Source organism: Bombina bombina, chromosome 1 (assembly GCF_027579735.1).
Source record: "Bombina bombina isolate aBomBom1 chromosome 1, aBomBom1.pri, whole genome shotgun sequence".
Taxonomy (NCBI): domain Eukaryota; kingdom Metazoa; phylum Chordata; class Amphibia; order Anura; family Bombinatoridae; genus Bombina; species Bombina bombina.
The window spans coordinates 1,088,195,300-1,088,222,336 of record NC_069499.1 but is presented as its reverse complement, the minus strand read 5'-3'; the positions used below and the strand labels follow the sequence as shown (position 1 = coordinate 1,088,222,336).

The following is a 27,037-nucleotide window of genomic DNA, read 5'->3' as shown; positions in this document are numbered from 1 at the left end:
TGATTGGCTGATGGAATCAGCCAATCAGAATCAAGTTCAATCCGATTGGCTGATCCAATCAGCCAATCAGATTGAGCTCGCATTCTATTGGCTGTTCCGATCAGCCAATAGAATGCGAGCTCAATCTGATTGGCTGATTGGATCAGCCAATCGGATTGAACTTGATTCTGATTGGCTGATTCCATCAGCCAATCAGAAAATTCCTACCTTAATTCCGATTGGCTGATAGAATCCTATCAGCCAATCGGAATTCGAGGGACGCCATCTTGGATGACGTCCCTTAAAGGAACCGTCATTCGTCGTCTAGTCGTCGGAAGAAGAGGATGGATCCGCGCTGGAGGTCTTCAAGATGGAGCCGGTCGTCATCGGATGGAAGAAGATAGAAGATGCCGCTTGGAGAAGATGTTTGCCGGTCCGGATGTCCTCTTCTTGCCGGATAGGAGGAAGACTTTGGACCCTCTTCTGGACTTCTTCAGTGGATGTCTAGCCCCCGCTTGGGTTGGATGAAGATCTTGGAGCCAGGACGGATCGGTGAACCTGGCATGGTGAAGACAAGGTAGGAAGATCATCAGGGGGGTAGTGTTAGGTTTATTTAAGGGGGGTTTGGGTTAGATTAGGGGTATGTGGGTGGTGGGTTGTAATGTTGGGGGGGGGGGGGTATTGTATGTTTTTTTTTACAGGCAAAAGAGCTGAAATTCTTGGGGCATGCCCCGCAAAGGGCCCTGTTCAGGGCTGGTAAGGTAAAAGAGCTTGTAATATTTGTATTTTAGAATAGGGTAGGGAATTTTTTATTTTGGGGGGCTTTGTTATTTTATTAGGGGGCTTAGAGTAGGTGTAATTAGTTTAAAATTGTTGTAATATTTTTCTTATGTTTGTAAATATTTTATTATTTTCTGTAACTTAGTTCTTTTTTATTTTTTGTACTTTAGATAGTTTATTTAATTTTATTTATTTGTAGCAATTGTGTTTAATTAATTTATTGATAGTGTAGTGTTAGGTTAATTGTAGGTAGTTTATTTAATTATTTTATTGATAGGGTAGTGTTAGGTTTAATTATATCTTAGGTTAGGATTTATTTTACAGGTAAATTTGTTATTATTTTAACTAGGTAACTATTAAATAGTTTTAACTATTTAATAGCTATTGTACCTGGTTAAAATAATTACAAAGTTGCCTGTAAAATAAATATTAATCCTAAAATAGCTATAATATAATTATAATTTATATTGTAGCTATATTAGGATTTATTTTACAGGTAAGTATTTAGCTTTAAATAGGAATCATTTATTTAATAAGAGTTAATTTATTTCGTTAGATAAAAATTATATTTAACTTAGGGGGGTGTTAGTGTTAGGGTTAGACTTAGCTTTAGGGGTTAATACATTTATTAGAATAGCGGTGAGCTCCGGTCGGCAGATTAGGGGTTAATAATTGAAGGTAGGTGTCGGCGATGTTAGGGAGGGCAGATTAGGGGTTAATACTATTTATGATAGGGTTAGTGAGGCGGATTAGGGGTTAATAACTTTATTATAGTAGCGCTCAGGTCCGCTCGGCAGATTAGGGGTTAATAAGTGTAGGTAGGTGTCGGCGACGTTGTGGGGGGCAGATTAGGGGTTAATAAATATAACATAGGGGTCGGCGATGTTAGGGGTAGCAGATTAGGGGTACATAGGGATAACGTAGGTGGCGGCGATTTGCGGTCGGAAGATTAGGGGTTAATTATTTTAAGTAGCTTGCGGCGACGTTGTGGGGGGCAAGTTAGGGGTTAATAGATATAATACAGGGGTCGGCGGTGTTAGGGGCAGCAGATTAGGGGTACATAAGTATAACGTAGGTGGCGGTCGGCAGATTAGGGGTTAAAATTTTTAATCGAGTGGCGGCGATGTGGGGGGACCTCGGTTTAGGGGTACATAGGTAGTTTATGGGTGTTAGTGTACTTTAGGGTACAGTAGTTAAGAGCTTTATAAACCGGCGTTAGCCAGAAAGCTCTTAACTCCTGCTATTTTCAGGCGGCTGGAATCTTGTCGTTAGAGCTCTAACGCTCACTGCAGAAACGACTCTAAATACCGGCGTTAGGAAGATCCCATTGAAAAGATAGGCTACGCAAATGGCGTAGGGGGATCTGCGGTATGGAAAAGTCGCGGCTGTAAAGTGAGCGTTAGACCCTTTAATCACTGACTCCAAATACCAGCGGGCGCCCAAAACCAGCGTTAGGAGCCTCTAACGCTGGTTTTGACGGCTACCGCCGAACTCTAAATCTAGCCGTAAGATGCCACGAAAAATCTCTGACCACAAACAAACTGGAGGACGCAGCGAGGAAACTTCGCAGGAATCACTCGGTCGCCTCAACTCTGAGGATGACTGACAACACAAACTTTTAATTTGCTACTAACATTGAAATGTACTGGTTGTTTCTATGGACATACCTAAGAGTCACCTGTTCACAGGAGGGTAAGAATCTAAGTCAAGTAACACTGTCTAATTATATCATAATGATCTGATCCCTCATTTCCACTCCAACCACAGCTGGACAGCACTAACCCCTGCACAAATCCCAATACGAAATTCCTTATATACTTCTGGAAACATCTCAAACTGCACAATTTATATGATACATGGCGATACTTACACCCGGAAGTCGGGGATTACACGTTTTATTCTTATCCCAATAAGTCATATAGTCGAATTGACTATATTTTCGCTAACCAGCTAGGCCTATCCCATATCACCAAATGTGAAATCACACCTACCCCATGGTCAGACCATTCTGCAGTCCAATTACACATTAATTGGCCAGAACGCAACACTAACCACGGTCACTGGATGCTGGATGACACTCTCCTAAATAATATAGGAAATGTTACGAAGATAGATAAAACCATAGAGGAATATTTTCTCATTAACTCCCCTTCTACACCCAATCAGTTTGCAGTCTGAGAGGCACATAAATGCTTCCTCAGAGGCGAATTTATCAAATTAAAATCTCAGATCAACAAGATACAAAGGCAACAATATTTAGACCTTACCTCCAAACTTTCACATTTGTCCCTCCAACATAAACTATCCCCGACAGATTCCTCTATTCTAGATGAAATTGAGGTGATACGGAAAGCACTAGACGATTTCCTACAGATAGAGTACCTTACACTGAAAAGGAAAACAAACAGCTTATTCCACTTTGAAGGAAACAGAGCAGGCAAATACCTGGCCAGAACCCTTAGAAAAAAGAAACTTAAGTCATACATATATGAAATACGCACTCCAGGTAAACCTTCTCAGAAAACCACCCCAGACATTCTCAAAGAATTCCACACCTTCTATTCAAATCTATATAATATACACTCTGAAATAGCCTGATGAAACGGCTCTGTGTAGCCGAGAAACGCGTTGCTTTTATGCATTGTTTTTAAAACATTTTAATAAAATTGTTTTAATCTACTTTGCTGGAGTTTGCTCCTTCCTCTTTCCAGCTTTTGGACTTTGTTATTTAGCTCTCGGCTATCGGGAGCGTCACACACGGTGTATCACTATCCTCTTATCCCTCTGCCAGTGTTTGGATTTCGGCATACGAAGAGGAGGGTGTGTGAGTATCCAGCGATCCTGATTGGCCACACGGAACTTGGTCCGGCTCGAGGATTTGTTGCTGCCGTTGTGAGTCTTCCGGGCGACGCCGAGGTCCCGGCCTGCTTTGTTAGGCACGTTCAAGTGCCGCCCTGCTTGTGAGTACCATTATCCTTCTAACCTACTTGTCAGGGTCTTTTGCGTTATCACCCTATTGGCGCCTTCCTGTTTCCCCACTACACTCTGAAATTCCCTTAGACCAACTTTCACAAGATATCTCTAAATTTCTCCAAGGGTGCCAGCTTCCATCCATTGATAAAACACAATTGAAGGATCTTAACTCACCTATTACCCCACAAGAAGTCACATTTGCGATACAGGAGTTAAAATCGGGGAAAAGTCCAGGCCCCGATGGATTCTCCGCAAGGTATTACCAGACGTTTCGAAACACTATCATACCACACTTAACAAAGCTATTTAATTCTATAATAGATGGAGAGCAATTTCCTCCTTCCATGCTGGAGGCACATGTGGTTGTGCTTCCAAAACCGGGTAGGCCAGCAACAACACCTTCTAACTTTCGGCCCATCTCATTGTTGAATCTGGATATTAAACCTTATGCGAAAATCTTGGCCACTCGTTTGAACAAAATTATCGCTGACATTATACATACAAACCAAGCAGGTTTTACCCCTCGCAGAGAAGCCAGAGACAACACCATTAAAATACTAAATATTATTGAATATGTTACAACTAATCATATCCCCTCCATAATTTTATCACTAGACGCTGAAAAGGCGTTTGATCGCCTCAGTTGGCCTTTTCTAACACAGACCTTAAAAAAATTTGGATTTGATAACCAATTTACCCATATGATCTTTGCACTATACAATAATCCCACGGCCAAAATAAAATTAAATGACTCCCTATCCCTCCCTTTCCATATAAATAACGGTACTAGACAAGGCTGCCCGCTTTCCCCAACACTGTTTATCCTAGCAATGAAAATCCTTGCAGTATATATTAGAACCACACCCTCGATCAATGGTATCTCCATAGGACAACAAGAATATAAGGCATCTTTATACGCGGATGACATTATCCTCACACTCACGAACATTCCCACTTCCATCCCACCACTGATACTTCTATTTCAAGAATATGGGATGCTGTCCATCTTTCGTATTAACCATACAAAATCAGAATTCATTAACTTAGGGACACCCCAAGAGGACCTACGTATATTAAACTTACATAAATTCAAATATCAACCAATAGCAATCAAATATCTAGGGATCCTGATCTCCCCCCGCTTACAAGAGTTAGTCCCTCTAAATTTCAACTCTCTGAAATCCCACGTCAGCACCACACTACACTCCTGGGCCAATAAACCAATCTCTTGGTTGGGAAGGATAAACGCTATTAAAATGGTGATACTCCCTAAAATTTTATATGTTATGCAGGCATTACCCATCCCTATCCCTGACTCCACTATCTACTCCCTACAGAAGCTTATCAATGTATACATCTGGAGCCATAAGCGTCCCCGGATTGCTACACAAACTTTATATCGCCCCAAGCTAGAAGGAGGGCTTGGAGTGCCCAATGTGCTATTATATTGCTACGCTACCTTTCTTACCAGGATAGTGGATTGGTGTAGACATGCACAACACAAAGAGTGGGTGGGCTTAGAGCAGGAAATCGCAAAAGAAGGCCAATTGGGAGGAAGATGGTGGCTCACAACAACAAAACGTGAAAAGAATACAGAACTCCCATTTCTAGTTAAAGAAACGATTAATGTATGTGGAAAAATTTTAAGAGGATACAAATCTATCTCTACAACTCATTCGCCACTAACACCTTTCATAGGCAATCCCGAAACTCCATACCAACCTTCCCCTCGTCACAGTAATAATCCCACCCTTACCCAGGTACTACCTCATTACTCATACAAAACGGTAAATTAAAGTCCAAGGAAGAAATGTTAGACATAATGGGACCGGCTATAAATAACTGGCTCATATACCACCAACTAGCACACTATTTCGCAACTCACGCAGAGAGACATAATCTGACCCGACCCCTAACTCCATTTGAATCCTTATGCTACCTACCTTTTCCGACAACAGGCATTCTATCCACATTGTATAAACTACTAATCACACACCGCTCACTTCACCCCCCATCTTACACCGTGAGCTGGGAGAGAGAATTAAGTGAACAACAATCACCTAAGACATGGAAAACAATTTTTAAACACATGAGTTTGTCTGCTTCCTCTATGAATATAACAGAAATGAACATGAAACGTCTCTGTAGATGGCACTACACCCCAGACAAACTGGGAAGACTGTTCCCAGGCTCCAGCACTAACTGTTGGAGAGGATGTACAGAAAGAGGCACCTTCCTCCATATTTGGTAGTCATGCCCGATCGCACAATCTTATTGGTCAGACATTAGGGGGGAAATAAAACTAGTGATAGGAACGCTTCCCCCATTCACTCCATGGACCTTTATTTTTAACTACCTGCCACAGACATCATGCTCATTGAGACTTAAACTCCTTACTGTAATGATTAATACGGCTAAAAGATACATCCCATACTATTGGAAACAACCTAATTTGCCATCTATACAATTCTGGCGAGATAGAGTTTCCACTGCCATAGACATGGAACAATACCACTACACAAAACAACATAAAATGGAAGAATTTGTATCCATTCGTCTACTTTGGGAGGAATACCTCTACTCCTTGAAACCAAATACAGTATCAAATACATGTAATTAGGACTTAGGCACGTACACACACATAACAAACTAGACCTTCTTATTGATATTCATAGTCACTGAAAGACAGACATATTCTGGACCTGTTCTCTTTTCTTTTTCTTCTTTTTTCTTTTTGGGTTTTTGTTGTGTGAATTGTTATAACTTATATTAAGAGAGATCAAGTTGTTTGTCCAATATTGGCTGGAAGAGTTACGACATGCTTACTGAAGAAAAGTCTTTACTTTCTGAGCACCACAAAAAGTGTAATTACTTCTGATTATACCCTGTTTTGTAATGGCGCTACTGTTTGTTCTTATGTACCATGATCAAACTGTATTGCTACTGTGTATTGTACATTCTAACTTGATACAATAAAGTTTAAAAAAAAAAAAAAAAAAAATAATAAGAAGAAAGAGAGGATACATATGTATGAGCATTTTATTTTTACATTAGAAATCCCATTTAACAAATAAAACATTTTTTACCCATTGTATATTTGTATTGTCCGATGAAATTATTGAACTTAACCATTTTTAATTTGTATTATTGTTTATATTTGCTTTGTAAATCAAATTGTACACAGGGTAAAAAAAACTATGTATTCCAATCTTTTACCATTAAGGTTTTAAATTAAGTTTAAGATGTATAATTGCAATAATGTTATATGCACAGTTAATTACAAATAATCTGATCAATATGAACAGGCAAGAGAACCACAAATTTCACAAGGAGGGTTGCTACAGAAACATGGAGTGCTTTGCATTAATGATATTTGCGCATAAGTTGGTTGCTACAGAAACAAATGCTGCAAATTGTGTCTCGCACACAAATTTAAAGGGACAGTAAAGTCAAAACTAAACAAATGGATTGGATAGATCATGAAATTTTATACAACTTTCCAAATTATTCTATTATCAATTTTGCTTAGTTCTCTTGGTATCCTTTCTTAAAGAGTAATCCTAGGTGAGCTTAGGAGTGTGCATGTCTATAGTCATCTGGCAGCAGTGTTTGCAATATTCTTTATAGCAATGTTATACATAGTTGCAGTCACTGCTGCCATTGAATTGCTATAGACAAGTGCACACTACAGAGCTACTATGAACCTACCTAGATTTACTCTTCAACAAAGGATACCAATAGAAAAAAGCTAAAATTGATCATAGAAGTAAATTGGAATGTAGTTAAAAAAATTGCATGTTCTACCTGAATCATGAAAGATTAATTTTATCTTTACTGTCCCTTTAAAGGTAGGTCGCAGAGATGCACAGTGCGCATAGGTTGGATTAGAAGTGGAAAAACCTGCCGTTTTCAGAAAGTATACTATAAATTGTTATGAAAATACTAAAATGCCATTCAAATATTACTTTATATAAAATATAGTTTGCTTAAAAAAGATTTTCAAATCCTTCCAGTTTTTATACATTACACATTTGTCACTTTGTACTATATAAATTAGATTAAAAGTAAAATCCCCAAAATCTATTAGTAATGATGAAATGTGATAATTAGACAGCATGCAATTATGTGTAGTGGAATGAGTTCTCACAACAAACATAATAATAAAAAAAAAATTCTGATAAACGTCTCAGTGTATCTCAACACATTATAAACTCTAGCTTATTGGACTCCAGGCTTCTGGAGAGGACATACTGTTCAGAGAAAACACAGTAGATTCCAAAGCACAAATCAATTTCTAAAGATCATACTTAACGATCCCAGGAATCACATTAGGATATATCCAAAGAGATTGCTACGCAATAATCCTTCTGACTTTCTATTAATTTGAACAGGCACAAGCTGTGTTAACATTTTTATTTATAGCGATTAGCCAACAATCAGCAAGCACAACCCAGGTGCTAAATCAAAAATTGGCCGGCTCCTAAGCTTAAACAACATTATTTACTTCTCTTATCTAATTTGCTTCATTCTCTTTATATCCTTTGAAAAGCATATCAAAATAGGCTTAGTAGCTGCTGACTAGATAATAGAAGTAAATTAGAATGCTGCATTCTTAACTAAATCATGAAAAAAAAGAAAAAAAAGTGGGGTTTCATGTCCCTTTAATGCCATTCTAGCTCCACTACTAAGTAGTAATGGCTTAGTATTGACATGAAGGTGGTGGTAATGGAGGTTTTGGGGCAGGTCAAAAAGGTCACTTTTGGACCATGGAGGCAAGTAAAATAAACAAAAAAAGATATAACCTGCATTCTGGTAGCTGATAAGCTAGTGAGCAAAGAACACATACTGTATATTATAACCTGCTTACTAATAGAAAGATAAGCTCCAACATTGCACAGCCTTTTTGAAAATCAGGATCAGAATGATTGCAAACTAACAGAATGGTGACCTGCAAGTGATGTAAAGCGTTATTGAATTGGTGTCAGGCAATTAAAACAGAACAGCATGGCCAACACTGATTAGGGTACAAAGCAAGCATACCGATAACTGCACAGTTCAAAATATCACAAGAGAAATCTAAAAATAAACCGTAAAATGTATTAAATCAGGGTATGAGCATATAATTAAAACAAATTGACTATAACATTGCAGTAGCTAAATACTGTAAATATAAAAGCAGAAATGGCCTTGTAAGCCAATATGATTAAAAAACATTCAAAGCAATACAACTCTAAACCACAGAGCTCAATGTTTCAGTCCAGGATTCAAGAAGCACAGACACAGCAATCTTCACACCGACAAAATCTGTAGACACTTCTGAAGCATTATCAAAAATAATGGATACTGCACCAATCAATTGATAACTGGTATATTATCAACGCCACTTCAAGAGATCTTAGTGTTGCAGCCCATCATGGCCGCTGCCCAGATAGGCCCCCCCCATTTTTTTAAACTGTTTCACAGATAGTTTTGGAAATATTATTGTTGGATATGAGCGCCACTTAAATAGTCCTGTTGCTGCTAAGCCATTTTTATGTCCCTGTGCTAAAGTCGTTTTTAGTCTTTTAAACACACAAATTAAAAGTGAGCATCAGTGTTTCTTCTACAAAAGGTACCCACATAAACAATACAATGGCTTTCAGGCACACCAAGCACGTTTTGAAAATAATTTTAGTTTGCAAAAATACCCAACAGCAAAAAAACACCATTTTGTTTCTACAGTGTACATGGTAAACATTAGCATGGTAGTCATTGATAGACACGTGCACTTTTTACAATTCATTTGTATAAACGAGAGCATATATTTGTCTAATAATGCAACACAAAAAGATATGTAAAGTAGTGAATGTACAGCCATTAATGTCTAAACCGTTGGCAACAAAATTGAGTACACCCCTAAGTAGAAATGTCCAAATTGGGCCAAAGGGTCAATATTTTGTGCAGCCACCATTATTTTCCAGCATTGCCTTAACCCTCTTGGGCATGGAGTTCACCAGAGCTTCACAGGTTGCCACTGGAGTCCTCTCCCACTTCTCCATGACGACATCCCAGAGCTGGTGGATGTTATAGACCTTGCGCTCCCCCACCTTCCGTTAGAGGATGCCCCACAGATGCTCAATAGGGTTTAGGTCTGAAGACATGCTTGGCCAGTCAATCACCTTTACCCTCAGCTTCTTTAGCAAGGCAGTGGTCATCTTGGAGGTGTGTTTGGGGTCGTTATGTTGGAATACTGCCCTACGGCCCAGTCTCCAAAGGAAGGGGGATCATGCTCTGCTTCAGTATGCCACAGTACATGTTGGCATTCATGGTTTCCTCAATGAACTGTAGCTCCCCAGTGCCGACAGCACTCATGCAGGCCCAGATCATGACACTCCCTCCACCATGCTTGACTGTAGGCAAGACACACTTGTCATCGGACCACAGGACATGGTTCCAATAATCCATCTCCTTAGTCTGCTTGTCTTCAGCAAACTGTTTGCAGGCTTTTTCGTGCATCATCTTTAGAAGAGGCTTCCTTCTGGGACGACAGCCATACAGACCAAATTTGATGCAGTGTATGGTCTGAGCACTGACAGGCTGACCCCCACCCCTTCAACCTCTGCAGCAATGCTGGCAGCACTTATACGTCTATTTCCCAAAAACAACCTCTGGATATGACTATGAGCATGTGCGCTCAACTTCTATGATCGACCATGGAGAGGCCTGCTCTGAGTGGAACCTCTCCTGTGAAACCGCTGTATTGTCTTGCCCACAGTGCTGCAGCTCAGTTTCAGGGTCTTGGCAATCTTCTAATAGCCTAGGCCATCTTTATGTAGAGCAACAATTCTTTTTATTTTTTAAGACACGATGAGTCCACGGATCATCTTAATTACTAATCGGATATTCAACTCCTGGTCAGCAGGAGGAGGCAAAGAGCAGCACAGCAGAGCTGTTAAATAGCTCCTCAATTCCCTCCCACTCCAGTCATTCTCTTTGTCTATGTTAGTGATAGGAAGAGGTAAAGTGAGGTGTTAGATTAGATTCTTCAATCAAGAGTTTATTATTTTTAAAGTAGTGCCAGAGTATGCTGCTTTATTCTAGGGTGTAGCCGTAGTCCATATCAGTCTCTTCAGTAGAGCTTTGGTGGTTTTAGAGCAATGGGAACTTGTGGGACATAATTCTCACTGCGCCTCCCATATTTTGATGCTGCCCTACCTCTGGAAAACATGAGAGATTCTAACTCAGGCCTTTCTCTTTGTTCACAGGTCCATGGGAGGGATAGGACCTCTCAAACCTGGAATCTGCCTTGCTGCCAGGCAGAATATGAGGTAAGTGCTGACTTTTTTTCTGGGGGAATTGGAAAGTCTCAGAAAAAAAGGAGGGCACTTCATTTATTTTGTACATAAGCCTCATTATTTCTCTCATAGTCTCCCCTTAGACATAGGGGACATTTGGGCAGCGTTGCAGCAGGCACTGGGGCTTAATGAAAATGGAGTCTCAGAGATAAAGGAGACACTTTATTTATTTGTACATGAGACAAGCCTTATTATTATCGCATAGTCTCCCCTTAGACATAGGGGACATTTGGGCAGTGTTGCAGCAGGCCCTGGGATTTATCGTGCAGCGTTGCAACAGACACTGGGGCTTATTGTACTATTTTATTGTTACTATTATCAGTGGTCGTAGCCACTCCGGAGTTTTGTTTGAGCAAAGAATTATAGTTTCAACTTGATTCCTACTCAGAGGACATAGGCACCTCAACAGAAGGGCTGCTGAGGTGTAGGGATGTTTCTACGTTCATTTCTAAGCCAATTATTACTATAATGCTTAGACGTTTTCACAGTAAAAAAAGTTACAGTTTTATTATTTAAAGGGACAGTCTACAATAGAATTGTTATTGTTTTAAAAGATAGATAATCCCTTTATTACTCATTCCCCAGTTTTGCATAACCAACAGAGTTATATTAATATACTTTTTACCTCTGTGATTACCTTGTATCTAGGAACCTTCTTCCAGCCCCCTGATCACATGACTGACTGTTTACTATCTATTGTCTTAAATTTAGCATTGTTTTGTGCTAAATCTTAAATAACCCCCTGTGTCTGAACACAGTGTTATCTATATGGCCCACGTGTACTTTCTGTCTTTGTGTTGAAAAGGAATTTAAAAAGCATGCGATAAGAGGCAGCCCTCAAAGGCTTAGAAATTAGCATATGAGCCTACCTATGTTTAGTTTAAACTAAGAATACCAAGAGAAAAAAGCAAATTTGATGATTAAATTAAATTGGAAAGTTGATTAAAATTAAAAGTCCTATCTGAATAATAAAAGTTTAATTTATACTAGACTGTTCCTTTAAAGAGATAGTAACGTTTTTATTTTTTTTCTGCATTCCTAATAAAAAATGTTCTTTGGATGGTTAAATTGTTTCAGTTTAATGTTAAATACGGACCTAGAGGTCTTACAAGTGTCTCTTGCTCAATATGATTTAATACTAATGTGGAGCCACCAATCTTTTTCTTTTCTTCATGTTTTTGAGGGAGCTTTAAGCTTTATTCTGAGCCAGCATTTTCTAGTGAAGATGCTGTTCAGGAATCTAATGACACGTCCCAGAGTTTACCGCCCCTACATTCAGTGCCCTGCGCTTCCTCTCAAACTCCCGCTAGAAGTTTAAAATTTAAAGAGACCTACTCCTTCTAAGGCATTTGCTGGTTAGGAGTCTGTTGACAATGGTCAATCTATGCCACAAATTTCTCCTATAGCGTCCCACAAAATTTTTTATGGCCCACAGGCCCTGTACTTCCTTTCACACTCCACCCGGAGTTACTCTGCATTATATGTTTTTCCTACGTGGAAAAAAACATTACTAGAGGAGTTATTTTCAATCATTTAGGGTGATTGATGCAGTAGTGCTATTCCGAATGGTTCTTCCCTGTTACCTAAAAGAGGAAGATACTTCGGGATTATCTGAGAGAGAATTCTCAGACTCCGATAAATAATATCTTTATTTGATTCTGAGGTTGTTGTTTTTTTTCCTTTCATTTTATTTAGCTTGAACACCTCCATTTGTTACTTTAGGAGGTTTTAACTACCCTGGGCGACTCCGCAACAACCGGTGTAATCTAGCCCAGTGCATCCAGTAAATTATAAGGAATGGTGGAGACGTATTCCCTATATTTATAATCATGTTTCTCATAGCTGACTCAGCTAAGGAGGGGCTGGGCAAACATTCCCTAGGGTGGAAGGAGTAGTTTCCAGCTTAGTTAAGAGAACTACTATTCCCTTAGAGGATTGTTGGTTTTTTCAAAGGTCCTATGGACACAAATTGGAAAAATCCAGGATAGGATTAAAGCTTTCAAATTGGCTAATTCCTTTATTTCAAATCCTTCCCTTCAAGTTTTCAACTTGGGAGCATAGGTTTAAGGTTTCTTTGTTTCAGTTCACAGAAGTTGGTCTGGTTAGAGCCTTGCTCTACGGATGTATGCTCCGAGTCTAAGATTTTAGCGATTCCTTACAAGGGGAAGACCTTGTTGGGACCTGACTTGACGGAAATAATCTTTTTTTGAAATTGGAAGAATTTCAACAACAAAAAATAAAAAATACAATTAGCCTGCTGTTGAATCAAAGACAACATGAAAGGCATGCCTCCCAGAGGCAGGTTTCTGCTTTCAAGATTATCTGCAGATCAGAAAAAGGAGAGGCGTTCTTACACTGCGTGGTAGACCTCTCAGTCCTGGGAATGATTGTTCCAGTTCCAATACAGGTACAGGGTCTGTTTTTTTTTTATCCAGATTGGTTTTTGGTTCCCGAATAAAGAGGGAACCTTCAGACCACTTTTAGATCTTAAGGGTCTAAACAAATTTCTTAGTGTACTATTCGTTCCATTCTTCCCTTGATCTAAGAGGGTCAATTTATGACAACAGTGGATTTAAAGGACGCATATCACCATTTGCGGGTTCTAAGGTTTGCCTTTCTGGACAAACGCTTCCAGTTCGTGGCTCTTCCTTTCAGTTTTGCCACATCTCTCAGAGTTTTCACAAAGGCTCTGGAATCACTGTTGGGGTGCTTCAGTTGTGGGGCTTTGCAGTTGCGTCCTATTTGGATGACATCCTAGTCCATCCTTACAGCAAGATTTCACACGGACATGTTATCCTTCCCGCGATCTCTCGGGTGGGAGGTAAATTTGGAAGAGAGTTCCTTAGTACCGAGCACAAGGATAATTTTCTTGGGAACCATAATAGATTTCATGTCAATGAAGATTTTTCTGAAAAAATGTCAGGAAATCAGAGTTTATCGATACTTGTCTGACGCCAGCCTTCTAAGTCAGTCAGTCCACTCCTCGACCTTCAGTGGCTCAGTACATGGAGGTAAACGGGCTGATGGTGGCAGCAATGGACATCATCCCGTTTGCTCGGTTCCATCTCAGACCTCTGCAGTTAAGAATGCTCAGGCAATGGATCGGAGATTATACAGTTTTGTCTCCTCGAATTTTACTAGAGCAGGAGGTTGTCTCTGGAGCATCTCTCCCAGGGAACCTGCTTTCGTGGACCATCTTGGGTGATTGTGACAACAAACGCCAGCCTTCTAGGGTGGGGAGCAATATGGGGCTCCCTAAGGGCTCAGAGGTTTTGGATTCAGCCAGAGTCTGATCTTCCTAAAATAATTCTGGAGCTGAGAGCAATCTACATTGTTCTTCTGACCTGGCCTCAGTTAGCCTCGGTACAGTGTATCAGGTTCCAGTCGAACAAAGCAACGTCAGTGGCTTACATCAATTATTAGGGAGGAATGAGGAGTTCCTTAGCGATGACAGAGGTGTCCAAAATAATTCAGTGGGCGGAGGGCCTCCACCCACTTTATTATTTTGGACACCTCTGTCATCTCTAAGGAACTCCTCATTCATCCCTGATAATTGATGTAAGCCACTGACGTTATTTTGTTCGACTGGAACCTGATTCTTGCCTCCTGTCGACAATCCACATCCCAGGGGTGGACATCTGGGAGGCAGTTTTCCTAAGTAGGCAGACCTTCATAAAGGGGGGTGGGAACTCCATCCGGAAGTGTTCTCCAGTTTTTTCCTCGGGTCATTGCTCTAATCAAGCAGAAGGGGGAAGGTTTTGCTATGCAGGTCTGGTGGACATGTCATCTCTGCCACTTTATAGACTTCCGTTGAGGAAGGACCTTCTAATTCAAGGGCCCCTCCTTTACCCAAATCTGGTTTCTCTGAAACTGACTGCTTGGAGTTTGAATGCTTAATTTTATCCAAGCTGGGTTTTTCTGACTCGGTCATTGAGACTGATTCAGGCTCGTAAGCCTGTCACTAGAAAAATGTATTATAAGATATGACGTAAATATCTCTATGGGTGTGAATCCATAGGCTACTCAGGGAGTAGAGTTAGGATCCTAGATTTTGTCTTTTCTCCAAGAGGGTTTGGAGAAAGGTTTCTCGTCAAGTTCCCTATAGGGTTAAATCTATTTTGTTACACAATCATCTGGCGGATACCAGATGTTCAATCAGTTTGTCGGACCTTGATCAGGATCAGGCCTGTGTTCAAACCAGTTACTCCTCCATGGAGTCTGAATTTAGTTCTTAGAGTTCTTCATGGGGCTCTGTTTGAGCCTATGCTTTCCTTAGATATTAAGTTGTTATCTTGGAAAGTTTTATTTCTTGTTTATATTTCTTCTGCTCGGAGAGTGTCAGAGCTCTCGGCATTACAGTATAAGTCTCCTTATCTTATTTTCCATTCAGATAAGGTAGTTTTCCGTACTAATTTAAGATTTCTTCCTAAGGTCGTTCCCGATCGGAACATTAATCAGGAGATTGTTGTTCCTTACTTGTGTCCTAATCCTTCTTCTCGGAAGGAATGGCTTCTGCACAATTTAGATGTGGTACGTGCTCTAAACTTCTACCTATAGGCGACTAAGGACTTTCATCAGTCTTCTGCCTTATTTGTGGGGGTTTTCGGGAAAACATAAGGGACAGAAAGCCACGGCTACTTCTCTTTCTTTTTGGCTGAAGAGTATCATATATTTTTGTCTATGAGACTGTTGAACAACAGCCTCCAGAGAGAGTTACGGCTCATTCCACGAGGGCTGTTGCTTCCTCATGGGCATTCAAGAATGAAGCTTCTGTGGAACAGATTTAAAAGGCTGCAACTTGGTCCTCTCTTCACACTTTTTCAAAGTTTTTTTAAAATGGACTTTTGCCTTGGCTGAGGCCACTTTCGGGAGAAAGTTTCTTCAAGCAGCGGTGCCTTCCGTTTAGGTTTCCTGTCTTGTACCTCCCGTATCGTCTGTGTACTAGCTTGGGTATTGAATCCCATTAGTAATTAAGATGAGCCATGGACTCATTGTGTCTTAAAAAAGAAAATTTATGCTTACCTGATAAATTTATTTCTATTTTGACACAATGAGTCCACAGCCCGCCCTGTTCTTATAGACAGGTTGTGGGTTATTGTAAACTTCAGACACCTCTGCACCTTGGCTTTTCCTTTCCCTTCCTAACTTCGGGTGAATGACTTGAGTGGGAAGGAAGGGAGGAGCTATTTAACAGCTCTGCTATGGTGCTCTTTGCCTCCTCCTGCTGACCAGGAGGTGAATATCCCATTAGTAATTAAGATGATCCGTGCACTCATCGTGTCAAAAAAGAAATAAATTTATCAGAGTTCTTTGCCATGAGGTGCCATGTTGAACTTCCATTGACCAGTATGAGAGTGTGAGAGCGATAACGCCAAATTTAACACACCTGCTCCCCATTCACACCTGAGACCATGTAACACTAACGAGTCACATGACACCGGGGAGGGAAAATGGCTAAATGGGCCCAATTTGGATATTTCCACTTAGGGGTGTACTCAGTTTTGTTGCCAACAGTTTAGGCATTAATGGCTGCGGGTTGAGATATTTTGAGGCCCAGAGGCAGAACTTTTTTTCATTTTCTGCGATGAGATTTTTTTTAGTGAAAATTTTTCTGCAGTGTCTTTAAAGGGACACTGAACCCAAATTTTTTCTTGCAGATAGAGCATGAAATTTTAAGCAGCTTTCTAATTTACTCCTATTATCAAGCTTTCTTTATTCTCTTGGTATCTTTATTTGAAATGCAAGAATGTAAGTTTAGATGCCAGCCCATTTTTAGTGAACAACCCGGGTTGTTCTTGCTGATTGGTGGATAAATTCATCCAGCAATAAAAAAAGTGCTGTCCAGAGTCCTGAACCAAGAAAAAACGCTTAGCAAAAGAACAAAGAAAATTTGATAATAGGAGTAAATTAGAAAGTTGCATGCTCTATCTGAATCACCAAAGAGAAAAACTTGGGTTCAGTGTCCCTTTAAGAAGCTGGTGTTGCTCTGTCTGTTGCCCTTACTCGGTGTGCATGAAGACAGGTTCATGTACAGCCTGTCTATACACCATACACACACACCACATGTGTATATATATATATATATATATATATATATATATATATATATATATATATATACACATACATATACACACACAACCAACATACACGCCACATATACACGGAACAAAAAATAAATCTGTGTAAGTATTTTGGTTGGTTCCTACAATCCTGGAATACATTTGTTAAGCCCTGACTTACCTTTTCTGCAATGTGCTTTTACCCTGTACCGCACTGGAGTTCAGGAAATGGATGGAAAGTAAAAAGAGAGAAACGTAGCAAATATTTCCATTGAGAGAACGGAACAGTGACACCTGCAGGCAGAAATTAAAAGTGCAGGCAAACATTTTTTTTTAACTGCCACTGCCGTTCGTTCTGCAGAGACCCTTCAGTTTCTGCGATAAGAACGCAGATCGCACAGTGTTCTGCCTTGGAGTTTTGAGGGGACAGCAAATTTACACTGTTATACAGGCTGCACACTCACTACTTTACATTGTAGAAAAAGTGTCATTTCTTCAGTTTTCACATGAAAAGATATAATAAAATATTTACAAAAATGTGAGGGGTGTACTCACTTTTGTGGGATACTGTACATATTGCATTTAAATGCTTAGAGACAAGGACAGTAGCAGTTGCTACCAGGCGATTTGTTTAGTAATAAGGCCATAAGCCCCACTGTTTAAATAAGGAGTTTTGTGATATACTTATAGGGACAGTCTACTTTCAAAATGTTATTGTTTAAAAAGATAGATAATCCCTTTATTACCCATTTCCCAGTTCTGCATATCCAACACTGTTATTTAAATGCACTTTTTACCTGTGTGATTACATTGTATCTAAGCCTCTGCAGACTGCCCCCTTATCTCAGTTCTTTTGACAGACTTGCATTCTAGTAAATCAGCGCTGACGCATAAACAACTCCACTGGAGTGTGCACATATCTATATGACACACATGAACTAGCGCTGTCTATTTGTGGAAAAACTGTCAAAATGTACTGAGATAAGAGGTAGTCTTCAAGGGTTAGAAATTAGAATATGAGCCTACAAAGAATACTAAAAGAACAAAGCTAATTTGATGATAAAATGAATTGAAAAGTTGTTTAAAATTGCATGCCCTATCTGAACGATGAAAGTTTAATTTTGACTTGACTGTCCCTTTAAACACTCATTTCCCCATTTTCACCGTAAAAAGTTGTTATACCTCCTCAAAATAGGACCAATATGTTGCAATATTTATCAGTAGTATTAACAATCACCTAGCTGCTTGATAGACAATGAACCACTTATTTGAAAGAAGAATTGGTTTTTTTTTTGTTTTTTTAAAAAGGGTATCTTACACCAATCTATGTACTGTGGAGATGACAGAGGAACGAACTACCTCAACCACCATAATTTATTCCATATGAATTTGGTTCTATCAGGTGATCACTACAGCACATCTATGAAGCAATATGTCACATGACTGTAAGTGGTGTGAAAGGCATACCCTGCACCACTAAGAATAAGGAAATTCTTCCAAAGGAAATGCCTTGTAGTAGGAGTAGCCCCCATGACAAAATTGCATTTCTGTTGATGAAATGTGGAGAATGATAACATATCATCCTCTGCATTTAAGGAATTTATGAATAAGGCAATTTAAAACACAAAAATAGATTCATTTAGCAGTTAGTGTTTTGTTTTACAGTAACAAAGAAAAAATGCTTCCTTTTCCAATAAAATTATGATGTAAAAATGTCTTACCTTTTTAACTTCGATTTCATCCTTCAGTTCTGTTATTCTGCTTGTGTTTCTTGCAAATATGTTTATTTTCTGCTGGTCCTCGTAAGTAACATTGACATCTTCAGCAACCTAAACAAACAGATACAACAAGCAATGATTTAGCAGATGTGAACTATATCTAATTCATACCTATAGCTATCAATTTAAAAATAATGTAATTGTTCCATTTACAAGCTGGTATTTTAAAATGTATTATGTTAGATATTTATTTTTCTTTAGGTTATGAATAGAACTGCTTTTTAATGACCCTTTAAAGAGACATTGCAGTAAAAAAATAAATGCTTTGGTTTGTTATATCATTTTATTTTCAAATTAATTCCCTGCACTTACTAGCTGTTTAACCTATGTTGAGAGGATAAAGACGGTCAATGTTGCCCAGTGTTGGCCCCGCAGAATAAGGATACAAATGGCATAACAACATATATCTTACATCCTTCGGCCACATGCTAAACTGGAGCTCCATGGGATTATTCCTGTCACTATAAATTGTGCTTTTTCAAATACATTATATTTTTGAAGATTTTTAAGCTAACTGAAAGTGCATACGTCTGTGTACAACCGGGCTTTAATGAGACACAATAGTAAAAAATTACTTTCAGTTTTAAATAGGAGTATTTCTGCAGTATGTTTGTATTAGCAAAATGCTTCTAGAAACAGTTACCACTGTTTCAACCATAGCTTTTATCTGTGCACAGGTGCACAGAGAGTAAGGCTCGGCAATCCTAGGAGCCAGGGAGCCCCTTGCTCCTAGAATTATAACTTGGCTTCTAACTTTTGGGTTATTCTCCATATATCTATAAACAAATACCACTGCCTGGCTTCTAAAAGGATATCTGGTTCCTAATTTTTAAACAGATGTGTTGACCACTGACATATGCTGTGTCCCCTGGCACTGAAACATTGCACCTGCTCAGGGAAACAACAATGGCTTGTTGCGTGTTAGCACTTTAAAAACCGAGTTATGGCCATTGCAATATTAGCCAGTGTTACCTTTCGAAGTAGGAACAGTGTTTCAATGCAAGTGCACAGTAAAAGAAAAAAAAACTACTACTCATTTGAAGTTCAAAGTTTTGTCTATTTACACTCCTCCTGTATCATGTTACAGCCATCAGCCAATCACAAATGCATATACGTATATTCTGTGAATTATTGCACATGCTCCATAGTAGTCGATGAGACGACTACTAAGCTTTACATTCCTGCTTTTCAAATAATAGCAAGAGAACGAAGAATAATTGATAATAGGGATAAATTAGAAAGTTGCTTAAAAATGCATGTTCTATCTGAATCATGAAAGAAAAAATTGGGTTACTCTATTCCTTTTAACTCCATAGTAAGCGGTTGTATGATAAGACTTTTACATTAAATTAGTGTTACCAGAAAATGGTGCTGAATACCCCCCCCCCAAAAAAAAAAAAAAATCTACTTAAAGGTTTATTTTACCCATTTTTTTTTCTTCCCTTTAAATTGCTCCTAGTGATAAATTGTACCTGCTGGAGTGTATTAAATTGTTTACAAGTAACTTGTTTACCCTTATTTTGGCATTTCAGATAGATGATTTAGACTGTGGTATCTCCACCTACCCTGAAAGTTTCTATACTGGAGTCTAGGCTATTGACAAGCCTAAGTAAACACGGTCAGCAGAAGACATTACACCTGTCCAGAGTTGCTTCTAAGGGCTCCATGTATGAAGCAGCATAAGCAGCTCTGGAGCCCTTGCGGGGCAGGTTGGCACATTGAAATACATTAAGGGAAAAACAATTTTATAGTATACTGTTCCTTTAAGAGGATATAGACATGTATAAAACACTAGTTCAGAAGTTGAAAGTAATGAGCAAAGTGATCTCCTCTTTGATACTAAAGATCACTATAAACCAAAATTATGAGAAAGTCATATAATCAACCCTTGCTTCCATTTTGTCTCTGTAGTTTTAAAACCGTTATGAGCAAGGCAAACTTGGAAAAATAATAATAATATTAGTATGTGCATGTGAGATCATAAGTGCTATTTAAAACAACCTTATCAACAGTGCTAAACTGGGAGCGTCTAAGTAAATTTTTAAAAGGTTTTATACTGGATTTTTAGATCAGTATCTGTGCATATTCTTCTTTATAGTAGTGTCTATTACATGCAGTTATATGAAAATTGGTGTATACTGTCCCTTTTACGTTTAATAATGTTCTGTGCAGTACAGTACTCCCACCACAGAGGTCCCTGTGGCTTTTGACTTTAGTCTGTTATTACTCATTGCTTACTTTATGTCAGTTTGTTTTTTCTTAAACTTTATCTTTGATCTTCAGTTATAATGAATTTTAGCAGTGATAAGACAGTTGTCAGGTAAGGGGAGTCATGAAATATGTAATACTAGGGAGGGTAGAATGCAATGTGTGAGATAGCAAGGCATCTCAGTAGTGTTATACAAATTTGGAACATGCAATCTCCCCCATTTATATACTGAGGCTTTGCTTAGCAGGGGGTTAACATATCAGACTCTTCATGTGCTGGGACTAAAATTCACAGAACATACACAAAATACAGATTTACTGGAGCACTTCTATGTCTATTAACCCACAATCACTGCTGCAGCAAAGATCTTACATGACTCATAAAATGCCAACTGCTTGTGGAACTTTCAATAGTGTTTTAGCAAAAGTAAAACATAAAAACAAATCCTCAGTATATCTACATATAATGTTTTCCCTTTCAGGAGCCCCAACACAGCGGTTAGCAGGTTAAACATACTGTAGTAATATCTGTTTAATTTCAGGCTGTGTAACATCTATATAAACTAGTGTGCTTTGTGGTCTCCTGCGATACAGATGCTGAAGGGTTCATAATTTGACCCGTGCTTCCTTATTTTAGTACTTGCTGTAAAGGTATTCTTCATATGCTAGTTATGTGCTTGAGAGAGAGAGAGGAGGTGAGGAGCTTGATGATATAACCTGCATTAAGGGGCTGTAACAGTGTAAAAAGAAAATGCTCTAATATGTTAGTTATATGCAAGCAACAGTGCAATAATAAATGTGCTGTGTGTTTAACCCTTTCATACTGGACTTATTTGTCTTCATCGCAACAAAGTTCCGATGTAAACAAATAAATAAAAATTGAAGTCTTGTGATCTTGTGATTTCAATGATGGGATCAGGTCATGGGGGGGGGGAGAAAGTGTCTATAACGATAAGCACGCCCTCCAGCCAACAATCCCAATTAGGAAGCTGTTATGGCTTCAGTGCAGCCTGACGGCTAGGACGTTCCATGCCGTCCTAATGGCGCTAAACGAAATGGAACGTCCTAACGGCGGGAAGGGGTTAAACCATGCAAAGGAATTAAACACATAGCTAAAGTCATATTCTGGCATCAGTGCACTGCTGGGAGCTATCTGTTGATAAAATTACAAATGTGCATAGCCACCCATCACCAGCAGTGCATTGTTCAACAAAGGTACCCAAAGAGAACAAACTAAATTTCTTAGCAGAAGTGAAGCCCAGCACAGTTAGGACGACATGGAACGTCCTAATGGCGGGAAGGGGTTAAACCATGCAAAGGAATTAAACCCATAGCCAAAGTAATTTTCTAACAGCAGTGCACTGCTGGGAGCTAAACACATCTGTTAAGCAAATGACAAATGTGCATAGCCACCAATCACCAGTATGTACATATTCTTTTCAACAAAGGTACCCAAGAGAACACACTAAATTTGTTAGCAGAAGTGAATTTAAATATCACATGCTCTATCTGAATTATTATTAAATTTGACTCTATCACTTTAGGCAAGCAGTATAGCTAAATTATACCACAATTATTTAATGTGCTTGTTTTGGGGTGATCGGAGAGGGCAGAGTTAAAGGGCCATAATACCCAAATGTTGAAACACTTGAAAGTGATGCAGCATGGCTGTAAAAAGCTGACTAGAAAAATATCACCTGAATATCTCTATGTAAAAAAGAAAGATATTTTACCTTAAAAGTTCCTCAGTAGCCACATCCCATTGTAAAGGACTTCTAAGCAGCAAATCAGTATGTTTGTCCCGGCGGTAGGGTTGCCAGGTGTCCGGTAATAGACCGGACTGTCAGGTATTTCAAGTTACTGCCTGGTAATTTAATTTAAAAAAAAACTGACATAGCCTTAGGTAGCTAAGGTGTGTTTAAAAGTGTTTTACAATTATTTTTTTTAATGTTGCAAAACTTTCATCTATTTCCTTGTCCTGCCGTTTCCGGAGTCCAAGCCCCATCCCCTACCTACCCAGCAACTAAGTCAGCCCGTGTCCACCGGCACCTTTTAGCCCTACACTGTACTTGTCTCACAGCAGCCGATTGCCGTGCGTGCCTGCGTGCTGCTGTGAGACTGTCGGACGTCACGTGATCACGCACGTGACGTCACGACAGCAGGAAGACCTGCGGGGCGGGCTGCGCTGTCTACAGTGTCAGTCTATGCTGCTTACTCGGTTGCAAGATAAGAATAGTGCTGTGCAGTTGAAGCAGGGAGATCTAAGATTAGACTCACTCAGTCAGTCTAAATCAGTGTTTTTCAACCAGTGTGCCGTGGCACACTAGTGTGCCGTGAGAGATCCTCAGGTGTGCCGCGGCAGACTGACAACAGTGTGACATATTTTTTAAACTTAGCTTGTTTTTTACTCCCAGTGCAGGGGTAGTTTGTAGGAGGCATGGCATAACAGCGCAATACATACAGTATGTGTGTGTGTATATGTATATATATATATATATATATATATATATATATATATATATATATATATATATATATATATGCTGTATTAGGCTACAATGTGTGATTTTTTTAAAATTTTACACTCACTCAGTCAGTCTAAATAATACAACATGAGGTATGTGTCTCAGTCTCAAACAGTTCTTTTAAAAAATTGTTATATTAATATCACCCTTCCTTCACCCACACAAAATGTGTGTGTGTGTGTGTATATATATATATATATATATATATATATATATATATATATATATATATATATATACATATACATACAGAGTTTCAGGTTGACTGCCAGGGTGCTAGTAGGTATCAATATTAGTAAAGGAAAAACTAGAACTCACTGGAACTTTTCAATAAATCTTTACTGTAAAGATTTATTGAAAAGTTCCAGTGAGTGCAAGTTTTTCCTTTACACATATATATATATATATATATATATATACACACACCGGGACCCACTGTGACGAAGCCTGGTCTTCGTAGGGACGACTGGAGAACAAAGGAAAGACAAGCAGCAGTTGAGGTGTGGGGCGGTCGACTGACAGCATCTGTAACGGAGCCTGGACTTCGAGAGGACAGATTGGTGAGTGCGCTGAGCCGGCTTCCAAATATAGACACATCATTTTTTAGCAGGTACTGTTTCCTCAAGTTGCATACAGGGATTCATTTCCCCACTGTTATTGTGGACATTCGATAGCAACAGTAATTAGTATCCACATATAAGGAGCAGCATCTCAGCTGAAAGGGAACATTTTTTATGAATCATTCATTACTTGCTTTCTTGCATATGTTGTTCTTAATTGAATTATCACCCTCTATCTACCACACTGAGTGATTTCAAAGCCACATTAACCCCTTCCTCATCCTGCTACTTGGTTCATATATATATATATATATATATATACACACACACACACTTTTTTTAAACCCCCCCTTATCTGTCCGGTATTTTTGTCGCAAACATCTGGCAACCCTAGTCCCAGGACAGCTAAGGGGTTGAGCCTTGTGCACTCTCATGTTATTTCCCTATTCAGTTTAAAGGAAGTTTACTATGAAATCTCATGAGAGTTAAGTCAAATCTCATGAGATCACAGTAAAAGAGTTCATGACCTCAGCACTGTTGATGCCGATTGGCTGCTGTTCATTTCTTGCAGCTGGGTATAACTTTTTACACAGAACTTACTCTGCTGAGCTGAGGAAATTGTGAGGTAAAATATCTTCCTTTTTTTTTACATAGAGATGCTCAGGTGATATTTTCCTGTCAGCTTTTTACAGTTATACTGCATCAGTTTCAAGTGATTTAGCATATGAGTATTATGTCCCTTTAAAGGATTACTTTCTGTTATAATTGTTAAGCTAAACAACTAACATATTAAACTTAATAAACATTAATTAAAACCTACTGGCCTATATTTTCTCCAAAACGAAGTTTCATAACGTTCTAAAAGTTATATCTTTTATTCGCCGATGATGTCACGTTATCCTGCCCACTTTTTTCAGCACTGCGTGTTCAAAATACTTAAACCAATAACTTTGTGTTTAAAGCGCCATTTTGAAACCTAGGTATTGTAATCGGATTGGTACAGAGCAAAGGATAACCACGGAGTGGGTTCGGAAAACAATTACATTTGCAGACAAGATTTCTGATATACGGTAGAGATATGTTAATGAAATGCTATTGATAAAAAGCGTATTTGGGGTAGTTAGTAACAGGCATAGAAAATATTTACTTACAGTGGCCCTTTAAGCAAACCATAAATAGAAGTGGCTGTGCTGCAAAGTGTCCCTGGAATTGTTTTTTTAAAATGTTGCCAACTATGTGCAGTGATTTAAGGCACTGATATAAATAATTTTTAGGGAGGGGAAATTAAACCGTAAAATGCTTAAATTATTTGAGCTGTCCAACTTATTATAAAAACATGGAGATAATATAGAGAACGTATTCATCGAATGAGCAACATAATAGGATGTAAAGCTCTTGTATTCTGCATTTTAGTCCAAGCCTTACATCAATAAATATATACTTATGAAGTATACGTTGCTTGCAACCTGACTCTATACATACACCGTAAAATATTTTCCTAGGACTGAATTATTACATTAAACAAATGTTTATGAAATGCAAACAAAACATCGGGTTTTATACATATTAAGTGTATGAAGCCTGGTACTATAAATCATAATCTCTCATGATGTAATATGCATCTACCATACACCTCTAAGCAGACCGGTGTCTGTCCTCCCACGTCTAGTACAAATCTCCCAGTCAGTATACAGATTATGGCTGACTAATGTAAGACAGTCTGATTGCACGGTTTTCTTTACATAACAATTAGCTTCTTTATATTGTAATTTTGCCCTAACTATAAGTTTAAAAGCTTCTCTCCTACACAGTGAGAACGGTTCGCTGATATTTACTTTTTAACATTACATAGCCCCACACATACTTTGCACACACTGCCTCACCCCTTTCTTCATGGTGGCTGCCATCTTTGGACTGAACTAAATCCTGGCACGCATGGGGAGCATTATACCCCGCAATCTTTAAACATATGCATCCTCGAGACATACATAAACCAGAAATTGCAATAAAACACACCTGACAATATCCTTCATTAAATAAATGGAAATCAAATAACTTCTGTAACTTAGCAAAATAGAAAATAATGGTACATTCCGAGCAGAAAAGGATCATGGGATAAAATAGTCTCAGTGACAGTTACTACTTAGGTGCATTTGACATACGCTAGATGGCGCAAGAATATTCAGCATTTGAGTCTACGGAATACATGCTGCGATCCAACAAAATAATTAAAATAACGTTCTTGATCTTCTAATTTATAGGGGGTTATAAGTACAATAATTTTTTTTTAGAAACTAACTTGGTTAAAGTTGCAGTGCTTATTTTCTCTTATCGGCTAGCACGTTATCAAGTTCATATTAGTGCATCAATAGACCAAAGCTGCAAGTAAACTAAACACAAGCAGGTGTCTCAAATCAGAACTCCCGTTGTCTGCAGCCTTATATCATACTTTAAAGGGTTCCTCACTTAAAGGGACATTTCAGCCAAAATTGGAATCCACACAGGTGCATTTCAGTTTTGAATATAACATTTTTTTATAATATACATGTATTAGCAAAAATGCTTCTAATAAAAGATATAGCTATTTCAAATGTGTATTTAAAGGGACAGTAAACCTCAAAAATAATGTTATATAATTCTGCACATAGTGCAGAATTATATAACATTATATTAGCGCAAACTTTATAAAACATAATATACCCTTTTAATTTTTTTAAAAAACGGCTGTTTTACAGACCCGCTCTTCTGAGCGGGTCTGTTTTTTTCACACAGCGCATCGGGTCAGCTGTATAGTCACAGCCCGGCCCGACCGCCGTTTTTTAAAAAAATTATAAGGGT

At 38.7% G+C, this 27,037-nt stretch overlaps 1 protein-coding gene across 1 annotated transcript in view; it reads right to left on the bottom strand.

Annotated features, from left to right (window-relative positions):
- PFDN4 (prefoldin subunit 4) overlaps positions 1-26,125 on the bottom strand; it is a 37,580-nt gene extending 11,455 nt beyond the window's left edge. The window contains exons 1-2 of the mRNA XM_053694774.1: positions 26,083-26,125; positions 18,850-18,957 (exon numbers count right to left, since the gene is read on the bottom strand). Of these exons, the coding sequence (XP_053550749.1) occupies positions 18,850-18,957; positions 26,083-26,106 (132 nt within the window). The 5' untranslated portion in view covers positions 26,107-26,125. The remainder of the gene's footprint in view (positions 1-18,849; positions 18,958-26,082) is intronic.
- Between the last annotated feature and the right edge of the window lie 912 nt (positions 26,126-27,037).